Consider the following 24812-nt stretch of genomic DNA (forward strand, 5'->3'; position numbering starts at 1 on the left):
CTAGAATATCTTTATTCCAGAAAGGAATTCCAAAAGAGTTAGCACTCCACTCACTGGCAATTCTTCTATGCAAGATGCATCTGGAAATTACTGTTCACTTTTTGTCACACCACTAGAATTCCATTTACAAAGGTGTGACAATAGATGTTAGCAAGCATTCATACAGCGTGCTCATACGAGAGGGACAAACAGTGGTAACTTACATCCATCATACAGCTGGGCCATGCAGGAAATCATAAAGCATTCCCAGGAAGGCAACTCAGGTTCAGGTTTCAAATAGGTAAATAAAAAAAAGTGTTAAGTAGGTTAGCCTTCATTATTACAGTATGTTCTTAGGAGTATTAAAAAGACATCAATTCAAAGTGGAACGTGTGTGCTACGATACCTTGTTGAGATGTAGAGATCCTGTTCTAGCTTTCACTGCTGGCCAAAAGACTGTTGGGTTATCTACTGTGATAGAATTATCACTCATGTGTTCTGACCATACTGAAGAGGCTACAGAAGAGACACTGAAGACAAAGTGCACACAGTGAATTTACAGTGATATTATATATCTCTAATTAGTGGGCCTACAGAGGCACTTGGACTGGGGAGATACTGAGGAGAGTCTGCAGAACCTTGCTGAAAGTGTCAAGGAATCATTACAAACACTGCTCTTAAGTATCACTGCTAAGTAACTCAGCAGTGCTATCTCGAGGAGAACTTACCAACTTAAATTGTTCTGTGTAAGGGTGTATCACACAGCCACAGTGGGCACCACCTTAGTAATTCATATGCCCCAAAGCGCTTTCAATCAGATAGAATTGACAGCAAACCTCCTTTCTGTTAAGGCAGCTCGCACCTTAATGAAGTACTCTTATGAAATGAAGTCATTAAAGAGTTTGTGGTTGTGCCACAATCATTACGACTCCACACGTTTTTGCCTTTGAAGATCTTAGGGCAGTTAGAACTGTAATCAGAAAGAATGCTCTTCCTAGAGCACATGTGCATGTTAAAAACTTAATAAATCACATCAGGTTTTTAAGTGACTGGACTGCTAAGTAACCACCTTAAGAGACCAGTATAACCTTGTTAAGTTATTCGACAATGTGGTTTCCTTTTTTACATTTTTTTTATTTTTTGTTCTTAATTGTTTGTTTGTTGTTGCTGGTTTTTTGTTTGTTTTCAATACAATTAAGGATGTGCCACTTACACCCCACAAGAAAAAGCAGAAAGAGTCCTTATGGAAAAAAACAAATATATTGAACACATACCAATCAAATGGTACAGATATGGGACTGGCTTTGATTTCAAAATTTAAGTAGAAATAAAAAAAGATGTAATGCAACAGCTGTTCAATTTCCAAGTCTAAATAGGCACTGTAAAAAGACATTTCCGCTTTCTCCAGCACACATTCCTGTCTAAATGCTCCCACTGTAATCAATTCCTAGGTTCCCAAACAAAACAACATCACTGGGAACATAACCTTAGAGTAAAAGGTAATATCCATCCACCCGCCCTCTTACAAAAAAAAGCAAACAAAAAAATCCCCCAAAATACAACCTTTCAACGCTGCTGTTTTGACCGGAGCAGAATTGGAGAATTTATAAAGGTTCAAAAGCACCCAAGGCAAGTAGTACAATATAATTTGTTCACTAACTTGTATTGGAAAGGAGATTAAAAACATTTAGATCTGCATCTTGGTACATAAAACTGTTGTCCTGAATAAAGAGAAATCTTTCAGAAAAGTTTTACAACTTGGTGGAAGTCCAGGACCCAGCTTTAGGCATCGTTAATTGATGGGGTTTAATTCTGACTTGGTTATTAACCACTTTTATATACTGTACATCTACCCTAGTTGGATCAGTGTGTGGAACTGCTCACTGGTGTCCCTTTGAACAACTGTAAACTAAACCATAGTATGCAACTCCATAGGAAGCTAGAGATCAGGTGAATACACAGCCAGTTATATCTCCCCTGCTTCACGCTCTTCTGAGCTCCTCGGGTCTTCTGATCGGCCATTAGCACTTTCGTAGGAACGTTTCTTGTCTTTGAAATCTCGGGGTGATCTCTCTCTTGAGCTTCTATCTTTATCACGTGATGTTCTATCGCGATCTCTTGAGCGTTCATCTCTTGAAGATCTTTCTTTTGAGGATCTGCAAAGTGCAGCAAATTTGAGAATTCCAGTTAGTCACGCATCAGCAGCCATCAAACAGCGTTTTGATTTTACATTTTTCTTCTTTTTCCAACAAATATTTTATACAAGTGTATGGGAAAACATGAGAGCTCATTTGGCTTTTCTCCATTTCCTACTTCTGATTTTAAAAGACAAATATTGACGGAGGCAGATTTCATCTGCATTTACTACATAGCCCAGACAAAAGTTAATGCGCTTCACTCTTATTTTGAACCTCCATCCTCAAGCTTGCATTAGAAGTTTAATTTCTTACCTTTAGAACAATGCCTAGCCTATCTCAGACATACAAATTATGAACTTACAAATGTGCTTTAAAATGGGAGTTTGATTAAATGCTGTTTATGTGCAAGAGCAACTGGAAGGCATTGAGCTCTACCCAGGGCAGGAGGAAGAACATGTTGAAACCTTGTGGGTAGGAATTAAGGGACAAATAAATGCGGATGAAAGTGTTGTGGGTGTCTGCTATAGACCACCAGACCAGGAAGATGTTGATGAAGCCTTCTATAGTCAGCTGGAAGTAGCCTCTAGATCACATGCCTTGGTGCTCATGGGTAACTTCAATCACCCTGATATTTGTTGGAAAGCCTACGCAGCCAGGCATACTCAGTCCAGAAGGCTCTTGCAGCGCATCAATGGTAACCTCGTGATGCAGGCAGTGGAGGAACCAACCAGAAGAGGTGCACTGCTGGACCTTGTATTAACAAATAAGGAAGGTCTGGTTGGGGACATTAAGGCTGGGGACAGCCTTGGCCACAGTGATCATGACATGGTAGAGTTTAGTATTTTACTAGGAAACAGCAGGGTGATAAGTAGGATTGCAACCCTGGACTTCTGGAGGGCTAACTGTGTACTCTTCAAAGATCTACTTGTAGGAACCCCATGAGCCAAGACTCTGGAAGGTAGGGAGGCCCGAGGGAGTTGGTTAATCTTCAAATGTCACTTCCTCCAAGCTAAAGGCAGGTGCATTCCTTTAAGTAAAAAACTGGGTAGAGGAGGACAGAGACGTGCATGGATGAGCAAGGAGTTCCTGAAAAAAAAGTCACGTGGAAGAAAGAAGTTCACAGTGTGTGCAAGGTGGGAGTTGGCATTTGGAAGAACTACAGAAATGCTGTCAGGGTACATAGGAAGGCAATAAGGAAGGCCAAAGCCCTCCTAGAATTAAACCTGGCAAAGGAAGTAAGAGAGACCAAGAAGGGCTTCTTCAAATACATCAGTGGTAAAAGGAAGAATAGAGAAAATGTGGGCCCAGTGCTAAATGAGGTGGGAGCCCTGGTAACAGAGGATGCAGAGAAGGCAGTTACTGGATACCTTCTTTGCTTCAGTCTTTACTCCTAAGACCAGCCCTCGAGAATCCCAGACCACGGATGTAAGAGAGGCCTGGAGGAAGGATGACTCTCCACTGTCAGTGAGGATTGGGTTAGAGATCAGCTGGGTACATTAATCCATGGGCCCTGATGGGATGCACCTGTGAGTGCTGAGAGAGCTGGCTGATGTTGTTGCCCTACCACTCTCCATCATTTTTGAAATACCATGGAGAACAGAAGAGATGCCTGAGGACTGGAAGAAAGCCAGTGTCACTCCAGCCTTCAAGAAGGGCAAGAAGGATGCTCCAGGAAACTACAGACCAGCCAGCCTCACTTCCATCCATGGAAAAATGATGGAGCAGCTCATCCTGGAAGACAAGAGGGTTATCAGGAGTAGCCAGCATAGATTTACCATAGGAAATAATGTTTGACTAATCTGATAGCCTTCTATGACGGTGTGATTGAATGGTTAGATGCAAGGAGACCAGCGGATGTTGTTTACCTTGACCTCTGCAAGGTTTTTGACACTGTCTCCCCTAACTTTCTAATGAGCAAGCTCAGGAAGTGTGTGGAAGAAGAGTGGACAGTGAGATAGATTAAGAACTGGCTGAACAATAGAGCCCAGAGGGTGGTGATCAATGGTGCATCCCCCAGGGATCAGTGCTGGGTCCAGTCCTGTTCAACATCTTCATCAACGACCTGGAAGAGGGGACAGAGTGTATCCTCAGCAAGTTTGCTGATGATACCAAACTGGGAGGATTGGCTAATTCACTGGAAGGCTGTGCAGCCATTCAGGGAGATCTGGACAGACTGGAGAGCCGGGCAAAGAGGAAACTAATGAGGTTCAACAAGAGTAAGTGCAGAGTCCTGCACCTGGGAAGGAACAACATGCACCAGTACAGATTAGGTGCTGACCTGCTAGAAAGCAGCTCCATAGAGAAGGACATTGGAGTCCTGGTGAACAAGCAATTTGACATTTTACACATTTGACAGAAATGTGTCCTTGTGGCCAAGAAGGCCAATGGTATTCTGGGGTGCATTAAGAACAGTGTGTCCAGCAGATCAAGGGAGGTTATCCTTCCTCTCTACTCTGCCCTAGTGAGACCACACCCAGAATATTGTGTCCAGTTCTGGGCTCCCCAGTTCAAGAGGGACAGGGATTTACTGGAGAGTCCAACAGAGAGCTGCAAGGATGATTAAGGGACTGGAACACCTGTCTTATGAAAGGAAAGGCTGAGAGACTTGGGGCTGTTAGTCTGGAGAAGACTGAGAGGGGATCTAAAATGTATATAAATATCTGAAGGGTGAGTGTCAAGAAGGAAGGACCAATCTCATTTCAGTCATGCCCTGTGATAGGACATGGGGCAATGGATGCAAACTAGAACACAGGAAGTTCCACTTGAACATAAGGGAAAACTTCTTTACTGTAAGCGTTACGGAGCACTGGAACAGGCTGCCCAGAGAGGTTGTGGAGTTTCCTTCTCTGGAGACTTTCAAGACCTGTCTGGATGCTTTTCTGAGTGATCTGCCCTAGATTCTGCAGTGGTCCTGCTCTGGCAGGGAGGTTAGACTCGATCTTCTGAGGTACCTTCTAACCCCTAACATCCTGTGATTCTGTGAATGACGAGAGAGCAGTCCCAAGGAAAAGAACTTCGGGATAGTAGTAGATGAGAAGCTTGACGTAAGCTACAAATGTGCACTGGAGCCCAGAGGGCCAATTGTGTCCTGGGCTGCATCAAAATAAGTGTGGCCAGCAGGGTGAGGGAGGTGATTCTGCCCCTCTGCTCTGGTGAGACCTCACCTGGAGTGCTGTGTACAGCTCTGGAACCCTCAGAAGAGGAACGACCCTTCAGAAGAGCTGTTGGAGAGGGTCCAGAGAAGTGCCACAAAATCATCAAAGAGCTGGAGCACCTCTGCTATGAAGACAGGCTGTGGGAGTTGGGGCTGTTCAGCCTGGAGAAGAGAAGGCTCCAGGAAGACCTTATAGCAGCCTTCCAGTACCTGAAGGGCCTACAGGAAAGCTGGGGAGGGGCTTTTCACCACAGAGGGTAACGACAGGACAAGGGTAATGGTTTTAAACTGAAAGAGGGGAGATTTAGATTAGACATCAGGAAGAAATTCTTCACTGTGAGGGTGGTAAGGCACTGGAAAAGGGTTGCCTAGGGAGACCGTGGAAGCCCCCTCCCCTGGAGGTATTCAAGGCCAGGTTGGATGAGGCCCTGTGTAGCCTGATCTAGCATGAGGTGTCCCTTCTCATAGCAGGGAGGTTGGAACCTGATGATTCTTAATGTCCCTTCCAACCTTAACCCTTCTATGATTCTGTGAAATCATTCCAAGAGTTCCATGTCCTTCTTATTCTGGAGACTCCAGGGCTGGACACAGTACGCAAGGTGAGGACTCACAAGAGCACAATAGAGGGAGAGAATCACCTCCCTTGGCCTGTTGGCCACGCTTCTTCTGATGGAGCCTAGGATACAGCTGACTTTGTGGGGTGCAAGCACACACTGCCAACTCACGCTAAGCTTTTCATCAACCAACAGTTTGCCTGTGATGATGTTGTTATATAAAACAAAATAGGAAAATGACTTCCAGCAGAAAAACATCAAGAGTTTCTCCAGTAAGGAGTCTAATTGTCTAGTATGCTTACATGCTGGAGCCATAATGGACACAATCAAAACGGAAAAAAAAAATCCCCAAAACCAGACATATAAATAGCTTTCACAGCAGCATTTAGCAGCCTTCAGTAACTGTATTTTATGGGACTTTACCCAAAACCAAAAAAATCACACTGAAGGCTTTAGGTTAACATAAAATGATACAACTCTTCCCACACAGCAACCACAACTCCATGCTTCTCTTATGGCCCTAAATCAGTGGCGCCAAGAGAGGCCACTGCTGCAGCTTTCAGCAGTCTTACCGTTGCTTCTTGTGTCACTTTGCTCTTCTCTTAGAGTTTGGCAAAAGCACCATGTGTCCCCAGATCTGAATGTATTTGGTTATTCAAAACCAAAAGGCTATGACTCCTCCATGAAGAAGTTGTTGGAGCATGCCTTTTATTTTCCAGAGTATTCTTGGCCAGAATTACTAGAACAACTGAATGCTTTGAGCTTAAGGAAGACCAGCTTGAATAAAAGTATTTCATACCAGGATTTTGAGAAGTTCCACAGTAAAAAAACCCCACAACCAACAAAAAAAACAACCTTAAAAAACAGGATTTAGCAATGAGTACTTCCCTGGCCTAGAAAGAGAGTTCTTAGGAGACAAGGAAGATTTACATAATTGAGCCTGCGTTTTCAGGTTTATTTCAGATTCTGCATCAGTGGTATGGTATTCCACAGAAAATCTTCTCCCACCTTAATGTAAAAGGCAGCTCTAATGGTTAGAAGAGCACCTCCTAAAAGGAGGTATTATACCTGACTGCAAGTTCAATAGTTAACCTGGTTCCAGTGCAGCAAGATCACAGCTCTTAAGAAAAAGTCTCTTGAAAACACAATATACATACTTAAAAAGGAAAAATTTTGCTTGACCTCAGAGAAATAAGATGTATGAGTTGCTAATGATGGCACAGCCTTTTTTCTCCTCAACTTAACAGTAATGCAAAACTCAAAAAAGGGATTCATCCAACACAGGTGTGTCTCATTCCTTCAGGGAAGGAACTGACATCAGAAGAAATATTTGCAGTACCGAATATTTTAAGGTTGAAATCTCATGCCCTGAAGTACATTGTATTTTTTAACTTATTCACACAAATCAAAGCCTGAAGGGCTTGTCCTTTGATATAATCTGTCAGAAGAACACTGACCTCATCTTCAGATCACCTTGTGTTTTTTCAATTTACCTCTGGCAGCTGAGACTGACAGGTTTACTGCCATATTGGTAGCGCAAACAATCCACACCATTTCTTTGTCAACATACAGAAGACAAAGCATCATTTGCATTGTGTGTATCATATTGGAGAATTAAAACAACTACAATGAGAATCCCAGAACAATCAAACAGTACTTTCCCTGAAGGACTGAAATTGAATCTTGCAACGCTGGACTTCAAAGTTGAAGAATTAAAGGCAATTTGAGCATATGCTCTACACGTTGGTTCATCCAAGTTCACAAATGTCTTCATTCAAAGGAAAAGGTCTTTTTTAAGACTGAAAAAATACAGATTCAAAGATTTTTTAATCTGCTGTTGTGAATGCCTTGAAGAGACAGGCTCTTTAGGATAACTGTGATGACAGGTTACAATCAAGATGGAAATTGCCAAGTCCAAAATGTTGACTTTAGGACATTAAAGAACACCCTGAAGAATTTAAAATTCCATTTAAGTTTTATCCATCTGTAACAAAAGGAAGGAAACAGAAGACTTGGACCAATCCCACATTCTATGCTCTCTTACACAGCACACTGGGACCTACGCACTCCAGGAAGCAAAAAAGCTCATTTTTAGGGCAAAGAGCCCATGAGATACTTGAACACATCCAACACGTGTATTTCTCCATCCTTGGTGATTTAAATTCTAAAATAATTTTAGTTATAAATGCTGTATGTGTGGCATTTCAAAATCAGATCTTTTATCTTCGTATGAGTCAACAGTCTGTCAGGGTTTTAAGACTGGACACCCCATCAATGGTATTTGCTTCAAAACTATACCATGGTGGCTGACCTGTACAAGAAAGGTATCCTGGTTATGAGCAGACCTCCCTGTCAGATGCCTTGTTTGTGCAATTCCAACACCTCTCAATTAAGCTACTCAACTAATATAAGTCAGCAAATCCTCAGAAGCAGACAGCAACTAAGTCACTCAAAAGCAACAGTTCCAGACTGCTCTCTGCAGTAACACTCTGATGAACTGAGGGGGGTTGGGTCACTTCCCTTGCAAAGCAACATCTTCAGATGCAATGCAAACAGTTTCTTTTCAGGCATATCTGAACTTGTTTTTATTGGGTGCAGTATACAACTGATGGGCTGCAGTACTGGGAACAAGAGCCCAAGGGGAAAAAACCAAGGATGATATGATGACTGCTGATACCCCTGAGTTTAAACAGAGGTCAGCTATTTCCCTTTCTATACTGCAGGAAGCCGATAGTTTTATCAACTTGACATCAATGCATTATATCCGCCCTCCAAACCAGAAATAACACATAACCCTATTATGTTTACTTTAAAAGCAAAAAATCCCTACTGCATGTCAAATCATAAATACACATAAATATGTCACTGACATCTGAGATGTTGTCAAAATGCGATGAAATTACCAAGTGCTAAATGTAAACTTATTGTAGCGTGAAAACTCCCTCACGCATCTTGGAAAGCCCATTTATTTCCATGCCAACACCTACCTCTTTTTGGAGCTGCGCTCCCGGCTCCTCTCCCTGGAACTGTGCCGGCTTCTATGATGGCTGCGACTCCGGCTGCGGCTGTTGGAGCGGGACCTGTGGCGATGGCGCTTCTCGCGGGATTTGGAGCGGGTTCTCCTCTTTCGTTCCCGGGAGGCTGAGCGAGACCGATGCCTGCGGCGATCTCGGGACCTAGATCTAGGCACAGAAAGGACTTCAACCAGACACTGCAGTCACCTGGCTACTCTCAGTGTTCTCTGGATACTATGCGCTCTGTGCATAAGCAAATCTGTACAGAGGATGGTCTCCAGTGTTCAGAGCTATTGCACTGTCCTATCAAGGCCAAAAACAGAGGGGAGAGCAATGTCTGAAATCCTACAAACTTCCCTGTTAATAATGCAAACAATTTTACGGTTAATTCATGACTGTATGCATGGTTACAGCATAGCCAATTCAGACTTCTGAAAGGAATTAAAAATAATAATAAAATCTTGTATTTACCAGGCAAAGTTACAGAACTTTGCAATAACGTCACAGGCATGTGCCTGAACCTATGTATTACAATGTTCTGAGAAAACACGACTATATTCCTTCCTCATATCCCTTCCTCATAGCTGCTACAATAAAACTAGTCTGGAAGGTTCTAAACACCATACAAATTCATAATTTTCTTTCTTGCCTTTTTTTTTATGTCACTTTGCAGTAATACCTCACTGGTGACCTCCAACTGTGTAGGTTAGGAAAGAAACGTGTACTATTTATGGGTCATTTGTTGAGAGTTAACCTGGTGCTCCAGATTTCAAAAGCACAGGTTTTCACCAAAAGATACTAAGCATGAGCTTCCATTTTGAAGAAAGAACATTTCTCTGTGTTCTAAGTGTTATTTGGGACAAAAAGTTGCATTGTAGGTGCCACAAAATAGACATACAAACTCAGAAGCACGGTGATAAACAGTATATAAGCAAACAGAGATGACAACCTAACAAAATGTTTTGTCTGTAAAGATGGAGACCTTAAAGTAACAGCTTTAGACAAATACAACATTCCAGCCTGTGAAAGGCTGGCTTCACTTCCTTGTCTGCAGATTTATGTACCTTTTGGCATGCTTGCTGTGGGATCTGGACCTGAAACAAATAGAAAATAGTAAATAAATTCTCATTACAGAATCTTATCAAATAAAATACAATTTAGTAATAATAAACCAAACCAGTTGACCTGATATTGTATTACTTATTTTACTAGCAATTATTAAAGGCCTTTGTTTGGTTTTAACAACTTTGTAACCTAGTTACCAGGAAACACATTCCACTGACAACTGTTCTGTGTTTGCTGTTTTTTTATTTTTCATTTGAGCCCATCATACTGCAAACTCAAAAGAATATCTAATCTGTTTTTTTTATCCCTCTACCTTATTTTTTTGTCAGGCACCTAGTATCAGACTGCAACAGATTTAAAAGTTTACATTGTTAACCTCTGAAGTTGATATGTCAAGACAACTCAGATTCCATTCCAAGCAACTATTTCACAGAAGAATCAGAAATTACTTTCCTCAGTCATACATGCAACTACTTTCAATAAGGAAACCATCTAACACAGAGAAAGACAATATCTAACAGATGTTAGAAACTCACATCTGTCATGTACTAAAACAAGGCAGACACCTGAAAATTCTCTCATTTAAAGACCACTTGTTCGAACACACAGAGACAATTCTACGTGTAGTTTTTAAAAAGGCTTTCTATGAAAACAAATCAGGCTTTAAGAGTTAGACTTGAAATTCACTCTCAATCAAAGTTTCCAAGCAACACAGAACATTGTGATTCTCCAGATTTAAAAAGTGTATGTACTACATCATAGTTTTCCCATTAAACCTAAATAGGTCATTATGCACATGCAATTAAAATAGATCCCTACCTCCTTAGTTTCTCCCTTTCTTCTCTTTCTCTCTCCTCTCTACGTTTCAGACGCTCCTGATTTCGTTTCTCCTGTTTATCAGCCACAATCCTCTAAAAGCAAAGGAATGTATTCATTCAGTTACATTTCAATATCTCAGATGGAGGTGCTATGAAAATAATCTAAACAGTTAATATTCAGTTATTTCCCTAATGTATTTTCCATTCCCTCTCTCTTCCTCAGTGTACGTACATATAAATATATATCTGTATGTATATGTTTTTGTTGGTGGTCTTTTTCCTCCAAGAAACAGAACTTATTGCAGAAGAGCTGCAGAAAATAGATGGATGTTGCACAAGGACCTGAACTATGTACAGTTATATTAAGTTTTCCAGAAAGGGGAATTCAGAGCAGTAAGTCATGCCTTTAATGTGCGAGTTTCAATGCTAGTGCTAGTCCTATCATATTTTGGCCACTGGGGAAAGGCAGAAAGGAATCAGAACTGGGAGAATTAACTGTTTTACTAACTTCTTCAGCTACACCGTGACAAAGAAATCCTTAGTCTTAAAGGACTTGGCTGGGCTGACAGCTGGTTTTGAGGCTACTTGTTTTGTGTATTGTGAACATGAGACATAATTAGAGAGGATGCTTCAGCTGACAGTCCCCAGGTTGAACTCACTACTACTGGGGACAAGGCACGCTCAGTAGAGGGCCCTCAGATGTGGAACTCACAACTGGAGATCTGGCCAAACCCAAGTCTCGCCACCTTCTGGACATGATGCAAGAAATTCAACTCTTTGTAAAGACCTTCTTCTGAGATGTGGAATTGCCCCAGCAGCATCTTGATTAGATCTCTGAGGAGAGCTCTGAGGAAGGAGGGGATAGTTATTGTTTTCTTTTTTTGTTAGCGAAGTACTTAAAAAGATTATTTTATTGATGTTTCGGGAATGTGAAATTATTATCCATGCATTTCTTTTCTAAATGGTGTAAATAATCAGCTACTTCAACCCTTATGTCAAACTGTATCTATACTTCCTTCCACAGTATCAGTAATTTAACTACCAGCAGTTTCTTGTTCAAGTGACTCTGCATAATGTCATGGAGGGATGAGAGGAAGCACACATGATCTATTCTAGATGTCTAAGGTTTAAGTTACAGCAACTATATTTAGGAACCTAAATTGCCAATACAGTCAACAGAAAGAGTTGGACTCCCCAAAGGGTAAGTCACAGTACCCATGCAAGACAGCTGGAATATTATGAAATGTAAACCAAGCCAATTTACTCAAATTCAGTAGCAGCATTTTCTGCTTTCAGGGCTTCAACTCATTTAGCTATTGTCTTTAGTGACTTCTACAGTTAAATGCTCCATTGAGCATTGAACTCCATAATTTGCATATTAAGACCATAAACAGCATCAAGTGTAGAAATCCACCCTCTTGAATACCAACAGTTTAGACTGTAATTCCAGTAAGTCTTTCTTCCAGCACACAATTTCTGGTCAAGATAGTGTTGTTTAGGATAATATTCCAACTGAATTAAAAATTGTCAAGCTGTAGAGAACATGCAGCCTCCTTGTAGCAATTATTTTAACAGCTAGCTTCACTTCAAGATACACATCTTTTTGTATTCTGACTTTGGGTAGCTACAGTCTTAAGTTGTTGGGACTTACTTAATTTATTGTCAGTTAAGCTTAAAAGCCTTAAAAAATTACTTTAAAGAAGAAATTTTATTTAGTTGTTGGTAACTACAGAATGGAAGTCACCCTCTAATCTTTTTCTCAATAAAATAAACTGAATTTTAGCCTTTCACTATGAAGCAGGTTGTTTGAGCTCCAAGCATTTCTGTACATCTTTTCTGAAAATCTTGCCAGGTTTTATCATCCTCCTTACATACACATATCAAAAATGAGGATTTCAACACCAGTCCTATTAATATTTTATCCAAATTGAAGAAATAAATTTAATTCATTTACATACATATTTTTGTATTTTCAAGATCTCATTATTTTAGCCAGTTGATTGGCTAAAGATAAAAAGTTCATTTGGCTACCTTTTATGTCTGCTAAATATGTTTCAACATGACTCACTCAAAATACAGTTCTCCATTTTACAAGTGAATCTGGCTCTTTGTTCCCAAGATGCATTACTTTGAACGTGTGCTTCAATATACCTCAAAAGAGGTCATCTTATCAAGTTATCAAGGTAACTGAAACTAAATTCGAATGTTCAGTGTTTTGTAGACTAACGAAATCCCAAATTTTGAAGCAATACAAAAAAAATCCACACCCAGAAAGATACACTCCATTAAGGTTGCCTGGCAATTAATTACATAGGAGTACAAGTATACACACACAAAAAAGAATGATTTACCCTGAGTTCCTCAAGCTTCTCTCGTATTTCAATAAATCCTAAATGCAGTTTTCCTCCAAAATGATCAGCAAGTCGTCGGTCATTGTCATGAAGACCAAGATAAGCTGAGCACACTTCACAAACCCGTAGCTTCTGCTGCTGAAAGCTGGAGGCAGGCATAGAATTCCTGTATACTTCCTAGAAGAAAAAGATTGCTAGCTCTTACTTCTCAATGCACAGAAAAACAAAAATAACACTTTACCACAAAGATATACTAGAAATTGATAACTGATTTCAACATACACCATCATATGCTTTAACTAATTCAAACTATTCGTAAATCAAGTGTCTCATTAAGATACAAGTTCCTTATTTTGAAGGGCATTCAAAAGCAGGACAAAAGCAACTGGTTTTGCAAATTAAACAAAGTGAGGTGGTGATTACCTTTAATGAATATCATGCTACATTTCCATATGCAACAAGGAATACACGTTAACACTACAATTACCATGTCAGTGTATTAGGAAAATATTACGTCAGTTTTACTTCTGAACAGTAGTAGCTTTCCAATCATGTAGTTGCCTGGATTTTAAACGCTTAATAAACAAGTTATCTAAGCAAAAATTATCTATAGACACTCAGAGGACAGACAAGCAAGCAATCCCTCTGGTACCATTAAAACAACTGCAGAAGCTTGTTTCTTTATATTTACGTATCTTGGTGAAATAAGACATGAAAAAGTTCTCGGTGAGTTCTGCCACCTCAGCATTACAACAAGGATCATTTTGACTTGCCTTATACACAAGCTGTTGCCTAATTATCTTTAAATTAAGACAATGGTTCACTTTACTGAAGCTTTCCAGTATGAGCCACACCAGGACACCATAAGACATGACAGGGTTGCCACAGCAAGAGCTATGAGACCCAACATGGTAAGTGAGTCCCACAAATACAACTGTAGTGGCCATAGATAAAACTGGTCAATTCAGTTCAACTAAAATAAATGTATCATCTGCTGAAGTATCATTTTAATACTATAGGAGTGTATTTAAGGAAGAAACTTAACTATACAGGATGCTGCAAAGGAAATTCTTTCATTTCATATGAAGCAATTAATTAAGGAAGTGACAGTAGATAAAAGATCTTGCATTATACAGATGCCAATCAGTTTAATTTTGGACCCTGCCCTTTCCATCCCCCAAGCTTTAAACAATCAACTTACTTCTGCTTCTCTCTTCTTTACCCGAGCCTTCTCCACTTCATCCATTACTTTTTGAGATTCTTCCACATTCCCATCAGCTCCAAGCTGTTCTACTTTGGCCAGCAGTTTCCCAATTTCTTCATTCAATTCATGAACTCTTTCAGCCTTTAAAGACAGGGGAAGGCTTAATGCAGGAAATGCTTTTAATTGTGGAAAACAATCTGAATTACAACAAAGTTATTATATATAAAATAGGTAGGAGAGAATTAAAATAAACATGCAGAGGTAACTTCTCCAGATACAAGTAAAACAGAAGTTGCCTCACATAAAAACACACAGAGAAAGGCTGAGTTACCAAGGTCTATGTACCAACTCCAGAGCAGGATTTTCTTCAGAAACTTCAAGTAATTCACATTGTTGTCTATACCACATAGTCTTGCAAAATTAACATTTGTACAACCATTCCTCCTAGTATGTGCATATATGTGCAGAAAAATGATAAAAGTTTTTTCAGTTAGAAGATGTAGAGAAAAGCATTTAACATTCTGTTTACTTTATGGGTGAAGTTTTGAACAAAAAGCTAAGAATTACTAACATTTGCATGACATGGTATGACAGAGAGTCAGGTTTCCTGAGCTAAAAATATCAGAGGTCTCTTCCCTGTGTTCTCCTCTCCGTGCTTTAAAGGCACTTTTGGGAATAGTGAAAATGTCTTATTTTTTCCCCTCCTCAGTATGTATTTTCAGACTGTCAAAGCCTTAATTTGACTCTTTAGAAAAACAGACTTTCAAAGAGACTTCAATAACTAGTTTACATGCTTACTTTAGCTGCAACTTCAGCACTGATCTCTTCTTGGGTTTCTGCTAGTCTTTTCTTAGCCACTTCTGTTCTCCTGTCACAGTCTGCAATAAATGACTGCAGGTGGTCCATTGCCTAAAACATCAGAAAAACACCGATTAGTGCTGTCAAGAACATGAATATTTCATTAGCCTTAATGCTTTTCAGGTTTATTAAGACTGAACTTCTATAAATTTTTATCAGTGAACCTTCATAAAACACTAGTCCAGTAGTTTATGGTGACTAATGACATACATTAACGAACAACATTTTAAAAAACATAGTCTATGTGTTGTCATAAGTATTTGCAGAAATTTGAAAGTAAGCCATCTTAAGTCTCCTCTATGAAGTGAGCATTTCTAACATGCATTAAAATTCTTCAAAGAATATTCAGGTTCACCTCACCCAGCCAACACACGCAATACCGTAACTTCTTTCACTAGGATTTTAAGCTACTAAGCATATTAAAACCATCCCTCCAAACAACAAAAAAACCAAACCTTTCTGTCCTAGTGAAGACTAACTTCCCAGCTGGGAGTTTGAAACTGTGTTACTCCAACTACAGGGTGCTGAGATACAGCATATGTTTTGTTATCCCCAGTACAAAATTACTTTCTTCAGTAAGCATAGAATTAAGCATAGACTGTCTTCAAAGCATACACAGTCTTAACATTTGGTTGCCATTTGATAACACTAGGATAGCATCTAGGTTTACAATAATTTGTTCTGCAGAAGGCTGTTAACAGTTCTACCTAAAGATGACTACCAATACAGATTAAATACTCTCATATACTCATGAAGAGGCATGTATCTTTTCTGTAACTGCACAAGGGTTTCTTTCCCCTTTCTATAAAATTACTTTCCAAAAGATTTCCTTCTGTGTGTACCAAAACTCAACTTTCGTTGCTCAGTTTATTCACCTAGGTATGCAAATTATCCTTTATCTCCACTATTGAGACAAGATACATACATCAAGCTCAAAGAAGAAATCTTGATCTTTGGATGCTATTTCATAGTCTGCCCTTAATGCCAGGTCATGCACCTTCAGACACTCTCCAAGGTCCATTCTCTGAAAAGAGACAGAGGGAAAGTAGTCTAACTTTTCAGAAGTGTTACAAAGAAAGAAGTTAGCATGAATTTCTTTAACAGTCAAATATTCTGAAGCAAATCACCTCTCCTGTGGGAATAAAAGGACAGTTTAATAAAGCTACAAGACAATACCACATCTTTAATAAACATGCATGATTCAGGAAATAATAAAAGCAGACAGAACAAACAGTTTATCTTTTTATGATGGCTGTCTGCATTACAGAGTATCACTAATATCCTGCAAAAATACTGTTTTACTGGCACTTCAAAAAAGGAACTGAAGTGTTGAATTAAAACAGCTCAGGAGAACCAAGCTCCCTGCAAGTAACTGGGAACTGAATGATCCAATGCTTGATCTGAACTGTCTGCACACTCTATGTGTTCCAGTCATATTCACCACCTGAAATAGCTATAACCACAGTGCTGCTGTAACTTCTGCTTAAAAACTGGAGCACTTCAAGCAAGACAGCCAAAAATCAAACCCCAGCAAAACATCTTGCAGATGGGTGAAGATGAGCTGACTGTTGGACTGTGCTCAAGAGTCAATGACAAAAATGTACAGGAATTTTACTTGTAACCTAAAACTGCCCCAGAATGGGCAGAAAGGGAGGATTAACTTAAGGTAAGTAGACTGTACCACTAATCTTGCATACACCACCGACTGTCCAGATTCTTATCAGGTAACAAATACTGGTCTTAAATTGAAATTTGCACGCCACATAGCATGAGGAATTCTAATTCAATCTGCTTCCTGAAAGTTTTTCAAAAAAACAAAATTAAACAACCAATATCCCAAAACCAACTTGTAATGAGAAAATAATTCAATAAAACCAAGGCACCCTCTCTGCAAAAGCACAGGCTGTATTACCACTGTATCATGTATTATCTATATTATCACTATGTCATGTATTATCATTGAAAGGGATTATTATTTGCACCATTCAAAAACAGCTCTCAGTTAAGTCTGCTCTTGGCACTACTCTCTTAAGAAAAATTAATCCTTGCTTAACACTGAAAGCACCTAACAGAAGCTGAAGTCTGATGGAAAAGGCTGTTACTGTTGTAGTTTAATAATAGCTTTAGAAACAAACAAAAAATAATGTAAGTAACTTGTGCTGCAAATTTTGTAAATAAAAGATGAATTAAGTCAAACTGCTGCAAGTCAATTGGTATGAACCTAATGAGAGCTTTTTTTTTTCCAAATCAACTAAGTACTTGCACTTAAATAGCAATTCAAGCCTCAAGTACAGTTAAAAAAAACAAACATCAATTGCTTTTATCTTCTTAAATAATATATTTGTTTGAACATCTAACTGATTAAAGTAATATTTACAGTTGTTGCTGGTTTATTTAAAATGTTAGAGACAGAAAAAACATAGTTAAAATACAGAATTTTGAACTTGAAAGTTTTATATAAATTGTAATTATTAAAATACCCTTCAGCCACCACAAATCTGTTTTCTGGAAAACATATGATTGCAGTGCTGAAGAAAAAGATTAACTTTTTCTTTTGCAACTACACAGGACCTCAGCAATTTTGCTAACTAATGCAAATTCACAGACCTTGAAGCTGAGCAATGTATTACAGATATCTATTTTAAAGTAATTGGATGCTGACATTATTAAAATTGCAGCATTCTTTCAGGAAAGTACTTCAGTACTAGGAAAGAAATACAAAAGAACATTTTAAAATTATCTTAATATTCACCATTGAAAAATATTGCTAAAATTGTGAAAAGCTTGTCTTTATCCATATTTAAAACATAGCCCCATACTAGCTACTGTGAAGAAAATTAACCATATCCCAGTCAAACCAGGACAATGTTGATTCATCACTTCCACCTGAGAAGGTATTTAAGGTTAAACTGTAAAATTCAAGGCCAATCCAGTTCTAAGTGAAGAACTCAAGTACTAAATGCATAGATAAGGCTAGTGACATTTTTAAAAGATACGATAAAAAGCCTGGAACACATCCACCATAGCATCAGAAAAATTCTATTTTGATATGCAATCTACACTGACTTTCAAAAAATGCATGAAATAAACTTCCATCATTCTCTACCACCATGTGAATTCTGTTCACTTTATTTATGTTTTATGCTTCTTTTCCCTCTATTCCGGTTGGATTTGTCCTCCTCAAGACAGCACGTTATGATTTCTTTTCTTCTTACTGGAAATTGTAAATCCATAGCCTGAAAGGATGGTAATTGCTCTGAGACAGCGTTATTACTGAAAATTTTTCTGGCTGCTCTTTATTGCATTGACATGTTGGCCTGGGCAGATGAACGCAACCTGGATACTGACTAGGTAAAACATTTCTTAGCAAACCAAACAAACAGAGGGAATTTTTAATACTGTACCTTTAACCAACTTGTCAGGCTGCCACACAAACAAATATGCTGCCAATATGTAGGGCACCAATGCAATAATGGACTTGAGCATCTAGCATCACTTACAGTATCAAGATGCCACTTCAGAAACTCCTAAATAACTTCAGTAATATCAGTGGCAATTCTGGGGGATGAGGAGGGTGTTGGGGAGAATTTATTTTTGTTAGATTTCTCAAAGAGAAGACAGAAAAATTTGGCTCCCCTTCCTCTTTGATCCAATGGAATGCAACCTTCTAAATACATGTCTTAACAGACAGGGAGTGAGAACAAGCAGGTACAAGAGAAAAGGTTTCTTTTTCATTAGATTTTCTGCTAAAGAAATTCTAGCATTGTTGGAACTGCTTTTTAACAGAGCCTGTATTAGTCTTGGCTAATCCCTTGAAAATACCTTAGCAGAAATATTACTACTAAATGTCTGTCTTAAGAGTTCTATTAGCAAACAACAATGTGAAGATGAAGAGGCATCCAAAAAAACCAACAAAAAAACCCAAAGGAAGCCACATTTAAAAATCTTAAAACAGTTTGCGTATTATATGCAAAATCAGGCTAAAAAGCACTTTGGCTGGTATAAATTGTGCCACATTAGTCAAAGACAATCCTTGGGATGATTCATTACTGTCAAAGGTCTATGCCAGATGAGGACTAGCAAGGACCTTAGTAAATACAAAGGCATCTTGTATTATAATTCGGATCACACAGTTGCAAAGTAGAGAGACAGCAGATGGAAAATGACAGAAGATACAGTAAGACACATTATTTTTATTTTCCACATGTCCACCTTGCAATTTGATGCCAAGATGTGCCCTCCCCCAGATGTAAAGAACATGTATGGACAGTCAGCCATTTAAAGACCATTTGTATTTGAAACAGAAAACAGACTATAAGGGAGACTAACGTTCAGACACTGAGGTACTAATGAAGGCTTAAAAAGAACACACAAACTGTTTTTCAGTGTTGATACACTGACTTTCAGCTAGTCTTAAACTAAACTTAAAGGGATTTACAGAAGAGCCCTGCTGAGTAAAGGCAAATAAAGAAAGGTAAGAACATCCAAGTCCCCAGGCTAGACATAACTAAAATTTACTGAATACGGGCAGCCATACTTTGTGGCTGTTTGTAGTTCCTGCACTTTCACTGAAGATTGAAACCAGAAAAAGCCCTACATATTCACAGAATCCTTCTGGTTGGAAAAGACATTTAAGATCATGAAGTCCAACCATTAACCTAACTCTGTCGAGTCCAATGCTAAACCATATTCCTAAGCAACACATCTACTAATCTTTTAAACACCTCCAGGGATGGAGATTCAATCACCTCCCTGGGCAGCCTATTCCAGTGTTTGAAAACCATTTTACTGAATAAGTTTTTTCTAATATCACATCTAAACCTCCCATGGTGCAACTAGAGACCTCCTTTCAGGTAGTTGCTCCCTCAGCCTACTCTCCTCCAGGCTAAACAACCCCAGTTCCTTCAAATGCTCCTAATAAGTCTTGTGCTCTAGACGCTTCACAAGCTTTGATGCTCTTCTCTTGACTTGATCCAGCACCTCAACGTCCTTCTTTTAGTGAGGGGCCAGAACTGAACACAGTACTCAAGCTGCGGCTGCACCAGTCAGTGCTGAGGACAGGGGGACAATCACTTTCCTAGTCCTGCTGACCACACTATTTCTGATATGAGCCAGGATGCTGTTGGCCTTCTTGGCCACCAAGGCACACTGCTGGCTCATATTCAGTTGGCGGTCAATCAACACTCCCAGGGCCTTCTACTCTGACAGCTCGTCAGCCTCTCTTCCCCAAGATGTAGCGTTGCCTGGGGTTCTGATGACCCAAGTGCAGGACCCAACACTTGGCCTTGTTGAACTTCATAAAATTGGCCTCTGCCCATCTATGCAGCCTGTTCAGGTCCCTCTGTAGAGCTTTCCTACCCTCAGGCAGATTGCACTTCTGCTCATCTTGTCATCTGCAAATTTACTGAGGGTGCACCTGATCCCCTCATTCAGATAATTGATAATGATATTAAACAGAACTGGCCCCAACACTGAGCCTTGGTGAACACCATCTGTGACTGGCTGCAAGCTGAACTTTAACTCCATTCACCACAACTCTTTGGGCCTAGTCAGTCAGTTTTTTACCCAGCAAAGAGTACACTAGTCTAGGCCATATGCAGCCAGTTTCTCTGGGAGAACACTGTGGAAAAGTGTTGAAGGCTTTACTAATGTCCATTCACAGCCCTTCCCTCATCCATTAGTAGAAGACTATGGCCTCAACCTCAGAAGGTCATAGTCTTCTATGACCTTGTCATAGAAGATTAGGTGGACAAGCAGGACCTGCCTTTCATGAACCCATGCTGACTGGGCCTGATCACCTGGTTGTCCTGCATATGCTGCATAATGGCACTCAAGATGATCTGCTCCATAACCTTCTTGAGCACCAAGGTCAGACTAACAGGCCTGTAGTTCCCTGGATCCTCCTTCTGGCCCTTCTTGTAGATGTGGGTCACATTTGCCAATCTCCAGTCTACCAAGGGTTATCCAGGACTGCTGGATGGAAATGTTGGCTTGGTGAGCTCTTCTGCCAACTCCTTCAATACCCTTGGGTGTAACCCATACGGCCCCGGTGACTTGTGTGTGTCTATGTGGTGCAGCAGGTTGGTAACCACCTTCCCCTTGCATTACTGGGGCTTCGATCTGTTCCCCATCCCTGTCTTTGAGCTCAGGCGACTAGGTATCCAGCAAACAACTGGGCCTACTACTAAAGACAGAGGTGAAGAAAGCATTAAGTACCTCAGCTTTTTCCTCATCCTTGATCACTATGTTTCCCCTGCATCCAATAAAGGATAGAGACTCTCCCTAGTCCTCATTTTGTTGCTAATACATTTGTAGAAACATTTCTTATCTTTGACAGCTGTGGCCAGATTAATTTCAAGCTAGGCTTTGGCCCTTCTAATTTTCTCCCTGCACAGCCTCACAAAATCTTTTAAGTCCTCCTGAGTGGCCTGTCCCTTCTTCCAAAGCTTTCCTTTTTTTCCCTGAACTGTAACTAGATACCTCTCTTCAGCCAGGTCTGTCTTCTTCCCCCAATCCAGAGAATCTTTCTTACAAGTTACAACTATTGCTGAAAATAGTATAGGCAACCACACACAGTGCAGGACATAAGGAATCCTTTTGCTATTGCTGAGCTCTGCTTAAGAAACCAGTGCCTTCTACTAATAACTTGCTAACCATCTTCTATAATATTTCTTTTATTCCTCAGTGTTAGATAGGCAATTAAAGTTACTTGATTTCCCAGAACTGAGGGTTAGACAGCTGGTCTTTCACTTCAAACCACCTCATATTGTAATGATTTAGAAATAGTTTTTGTCATTCCATACACAAAATGGATAGAATGCCTTTGGTATTAATACAGATATATGGAATATATATATTAACAATTATGCATATCTCTGTTTCAATCAATGAGGTACCAAAAATAACTAATAAGTTTCTCTTAACTATGAATAGAAAAGGAAGAGTTGGCCAAGGACTCATGCAATAAAGAATTTGAAGAGTTTATCTGAAAAATAAATGTGCATTCAGAGTGGCTGACATTAATAACTGAAGCAGAGATGTGAACCTCTGATATGATGCTATTGCTGGAACATGAAATTAAGAAGGCTTTTTTTTCAGATCTTGAGCTACTTACCGCAAAATTTCCATTTTGGCACTTTTACAACTACTACATATTCCTTTGACATCAGAGATTTAGATTATTGAATGTACTCTATATGGAGTAAAACAAGAGCACAGAAAAAACAAAGCTACTTAAAACACAGAGGGCTGATAATGAGCCAAGTGTGACATAGTAGCACACACTATCAATGCTTCTAAAAACTGCATGCACCCTTAATAGGTTTGGAAGAAGATACTCTGGGCAGTGTTTATGTAGAAAATTCTTTCTAGCAATAAAGATACACATACACAAGCAGTTCACATTCAGCAAGAGAAGGGTTTTTTGTTTGCTTCGAAAGATCGGACATGACTGGAAACGTATATTGGGGGACTCTATCAAACTGTCAAGGCAACTACAGGGATCTGTATAAGGACACCCATGCTACTGATAAGAAGCTGCAGATTGAATCTTTGTTGAGATATTCCTTATTATGGAACTCACTTTTCATTTGCACTAACAGTTTTGTTTCTGACAGATTTCTAGAATTGTGATCAAGTCTGCTCTTTCTTGTAAGCAACACACGTTGAGAAAGGAAGGCTTTAGGATGATATAATGATGTGTGTTTTAAGTCCTTGGACTCCACTAATGGGGTTAACTTTTGCAGGCCTTCACTAGCATGAAAGAAGTGCTGAGCTATAAACAGGCAGTAAAGTCCTTAGCAACCACTGAAAATTCCAGGTATCTTCAGAAGCATAATACTTCATTAAAGATGTTTCTCCCTATAATCATGTTCTCACTTCTGAAGACTTCAAGCCCTTCAAATAGATCTTTGCTGGAAGACAAAGCTAGCGGCAGTCTTTCTTATTTTTACATATTTCAGTTTACACAGTATGTGGTCTTACAGCCTGACTAGATAATATATTAATATTGAAGTTAGACAACCATAAAGAGAGGGGGAAAAAAACCCAACCAAACAAAACTTCACCTAGATAAATTAAACCAACTAAAACTGAATATGGTACAATCAGTTTACTTTCCTGGCACTGGTCAAAGAAATTAAGACTACACTTCAAGAGACTGACATGATCACTTGCTGGAACAACACAGCATTTTACAATTCATCGCCACTGGGCTGAAGGGTACAAATTGATTTATACAACCGTAATTTAATTTGATTTGCAAACCCAAAGCAGTTCACATGATCAAATGAGTCCTGAACTGAAAAGCTGGTACCTTCAAGCAGAATGTCTGCTTTTTTAAGACTACATTAAATAACTGCACCAGCACACCTGGTTTCAAGAATGGTAACAGTTCCACTGAGCCAACAGGAGTGCTGGCAAAGAAATCAACTCCAGATTAAAATACCTAACTAACACCTATTTGCAGATGTGTGAACTATCCAAACTTCTCTTCCTAGTAAAAGGAGATCTAGACAGTGCAGTCAGTGAGCTTAAATGGATTCAGCCCACCCTGAGAGGGATATCCAGTGGCACGTGTGCTGAATCTTTCTAAAGGCTGCCTAGATCCCTTCTGACTTCTGTTTGAGCCTCAACACCTAGCTCTTCAGCTGAAGCCTAAATTTAGATGTCTTAATCTGGAGCTGAATTCCATCTCTAATAAGCTTAAAGTTAATCACGTATTAGAGAATACTGCTAAACCAAGTCCTCAATCAATATGGTTTTAGTCAGCAAGAGTCCTGAAGAGCTTAGAGCAATAAATTCATGAGCGCCTGAAGATGTGCTTAACTGCAGGACAGAGCTAACAGTTTACTTTGAGGTCTGTATAACTAAAAGAAGAAGTAACATTCCTTAACAAATACCCATAAATACAAATATAGGCAAAGTTAATCCACTGACTAGAAAGGAGTTTCTCAACCATGGTTTGCAAGACTACATACAGTATTTCTGACATGTTTTCTACAGGGAAGCACAGTCATGCTACCAAGACAGCCAGATTGCTGCAGAAGTGTTGAACTGCTTGAGCTCTTCAAAGACATCTAGCAGGTTACTAGAAACATTCAGGTCATTACTACTTTTAAACTTTGTAAAGGCATTTGCTTTAAATCTTCCCACCTCTCATTTTCATTAGTAGTCAGCTATTCATTCTGAAACACACAAGGATAGAGCACACACATTCTTATTATACACTTTGCAAAACCTTCCTAAGCCAGCACAGATTCTACATCCAGAGAATGCTACTTAATAGCTTTGTACTATTACAGGGGAATCATCTGACTCCTACATCTGCAGCTTCAGTTTTAATCTCATAACAGAAAAATAAACATGAACACTTTTGTGATGCTGATGAAAAATAACTTAAAAAATGTGGTTTTGGAAAAAAAACACCAAACAAACACAAAACACAAGCCTGATCATCAGCAACTATAAGGTCAAAAAAGCTAGTGTGTTAACCCTTTAAGATTAAGAAAAAAAAAATACTAACTTTAAATGGTAGGTTATTCAGTGTGTCCCAGTAGACAGGGCTTAGATTGTTCTACTAATATCTCATTATAAAATTATCAACTTGAAATGAGTAAGAAAACTTAGACCACTGACCTGTGCATGTGAACCAGCACCAAGTGATCATTACGAAAAAG

General features: G+C 39.4%; 1 protein-coding gene across 5 annotated transcripts in view; it reads right to left on the reverse strand.

Annotated features, from left to right (window-relative positions):
* Positions 1-1220: 1220 nt before the first annotated feature.
* Positions 1221-24812, reverse strand: part of LUC7L2 (LUC7 like 2, pre-mRNA splicing factor) — a 38629-nt gene continuing 15037 nt past the window's right edge. For all 5 annotated transcript variants that reach the window (XM_051637072.1, XM_051637102.1, XM_051637091.1 and 2 more), the window contains 8 exons: positions 16061-16159; positions 15076-15186; positions 14275-14418; positions 13074-13250; positions 10724-10815; positions 9904-9933; positions 8813-9007; positions 1221-2135 (listed from right to left, as the gene is read on the reverse strand). In XM_051637072.1, coding sequence (XP_051493032.1) covers positions 1946-2135; positions 8813-9007; positions 9904-9933; positions 10724-10815; positions 13074-13250; positions 14275-14418; positions 15076-15186; positions 16061-16159 — 1038 coding nt within the window. In that variant the 3' untranslated portion in view covers positions 1221-1945. The remainder of the gene's footprint in view (positions 2136-8812; positions 9008-9903; positions 9934-10723; positions 10816-13073; positions 13251-14274; positions 14419-15075; positions 15187-16060; positions 16160-24812) is intronic.

Source organism: Apus apus, chromosome 1, assembly GCF_020740795.1.
Source record: "Apus apus isolate bApuApu2 chromosome 1, bApuApu2.pri.cur, whole genome shotgun sequence".
NCBI lineage: Eukaryota > Metazoa > Chordata > Aves > Apodiformes > Apodidae > Apus > Apus apus.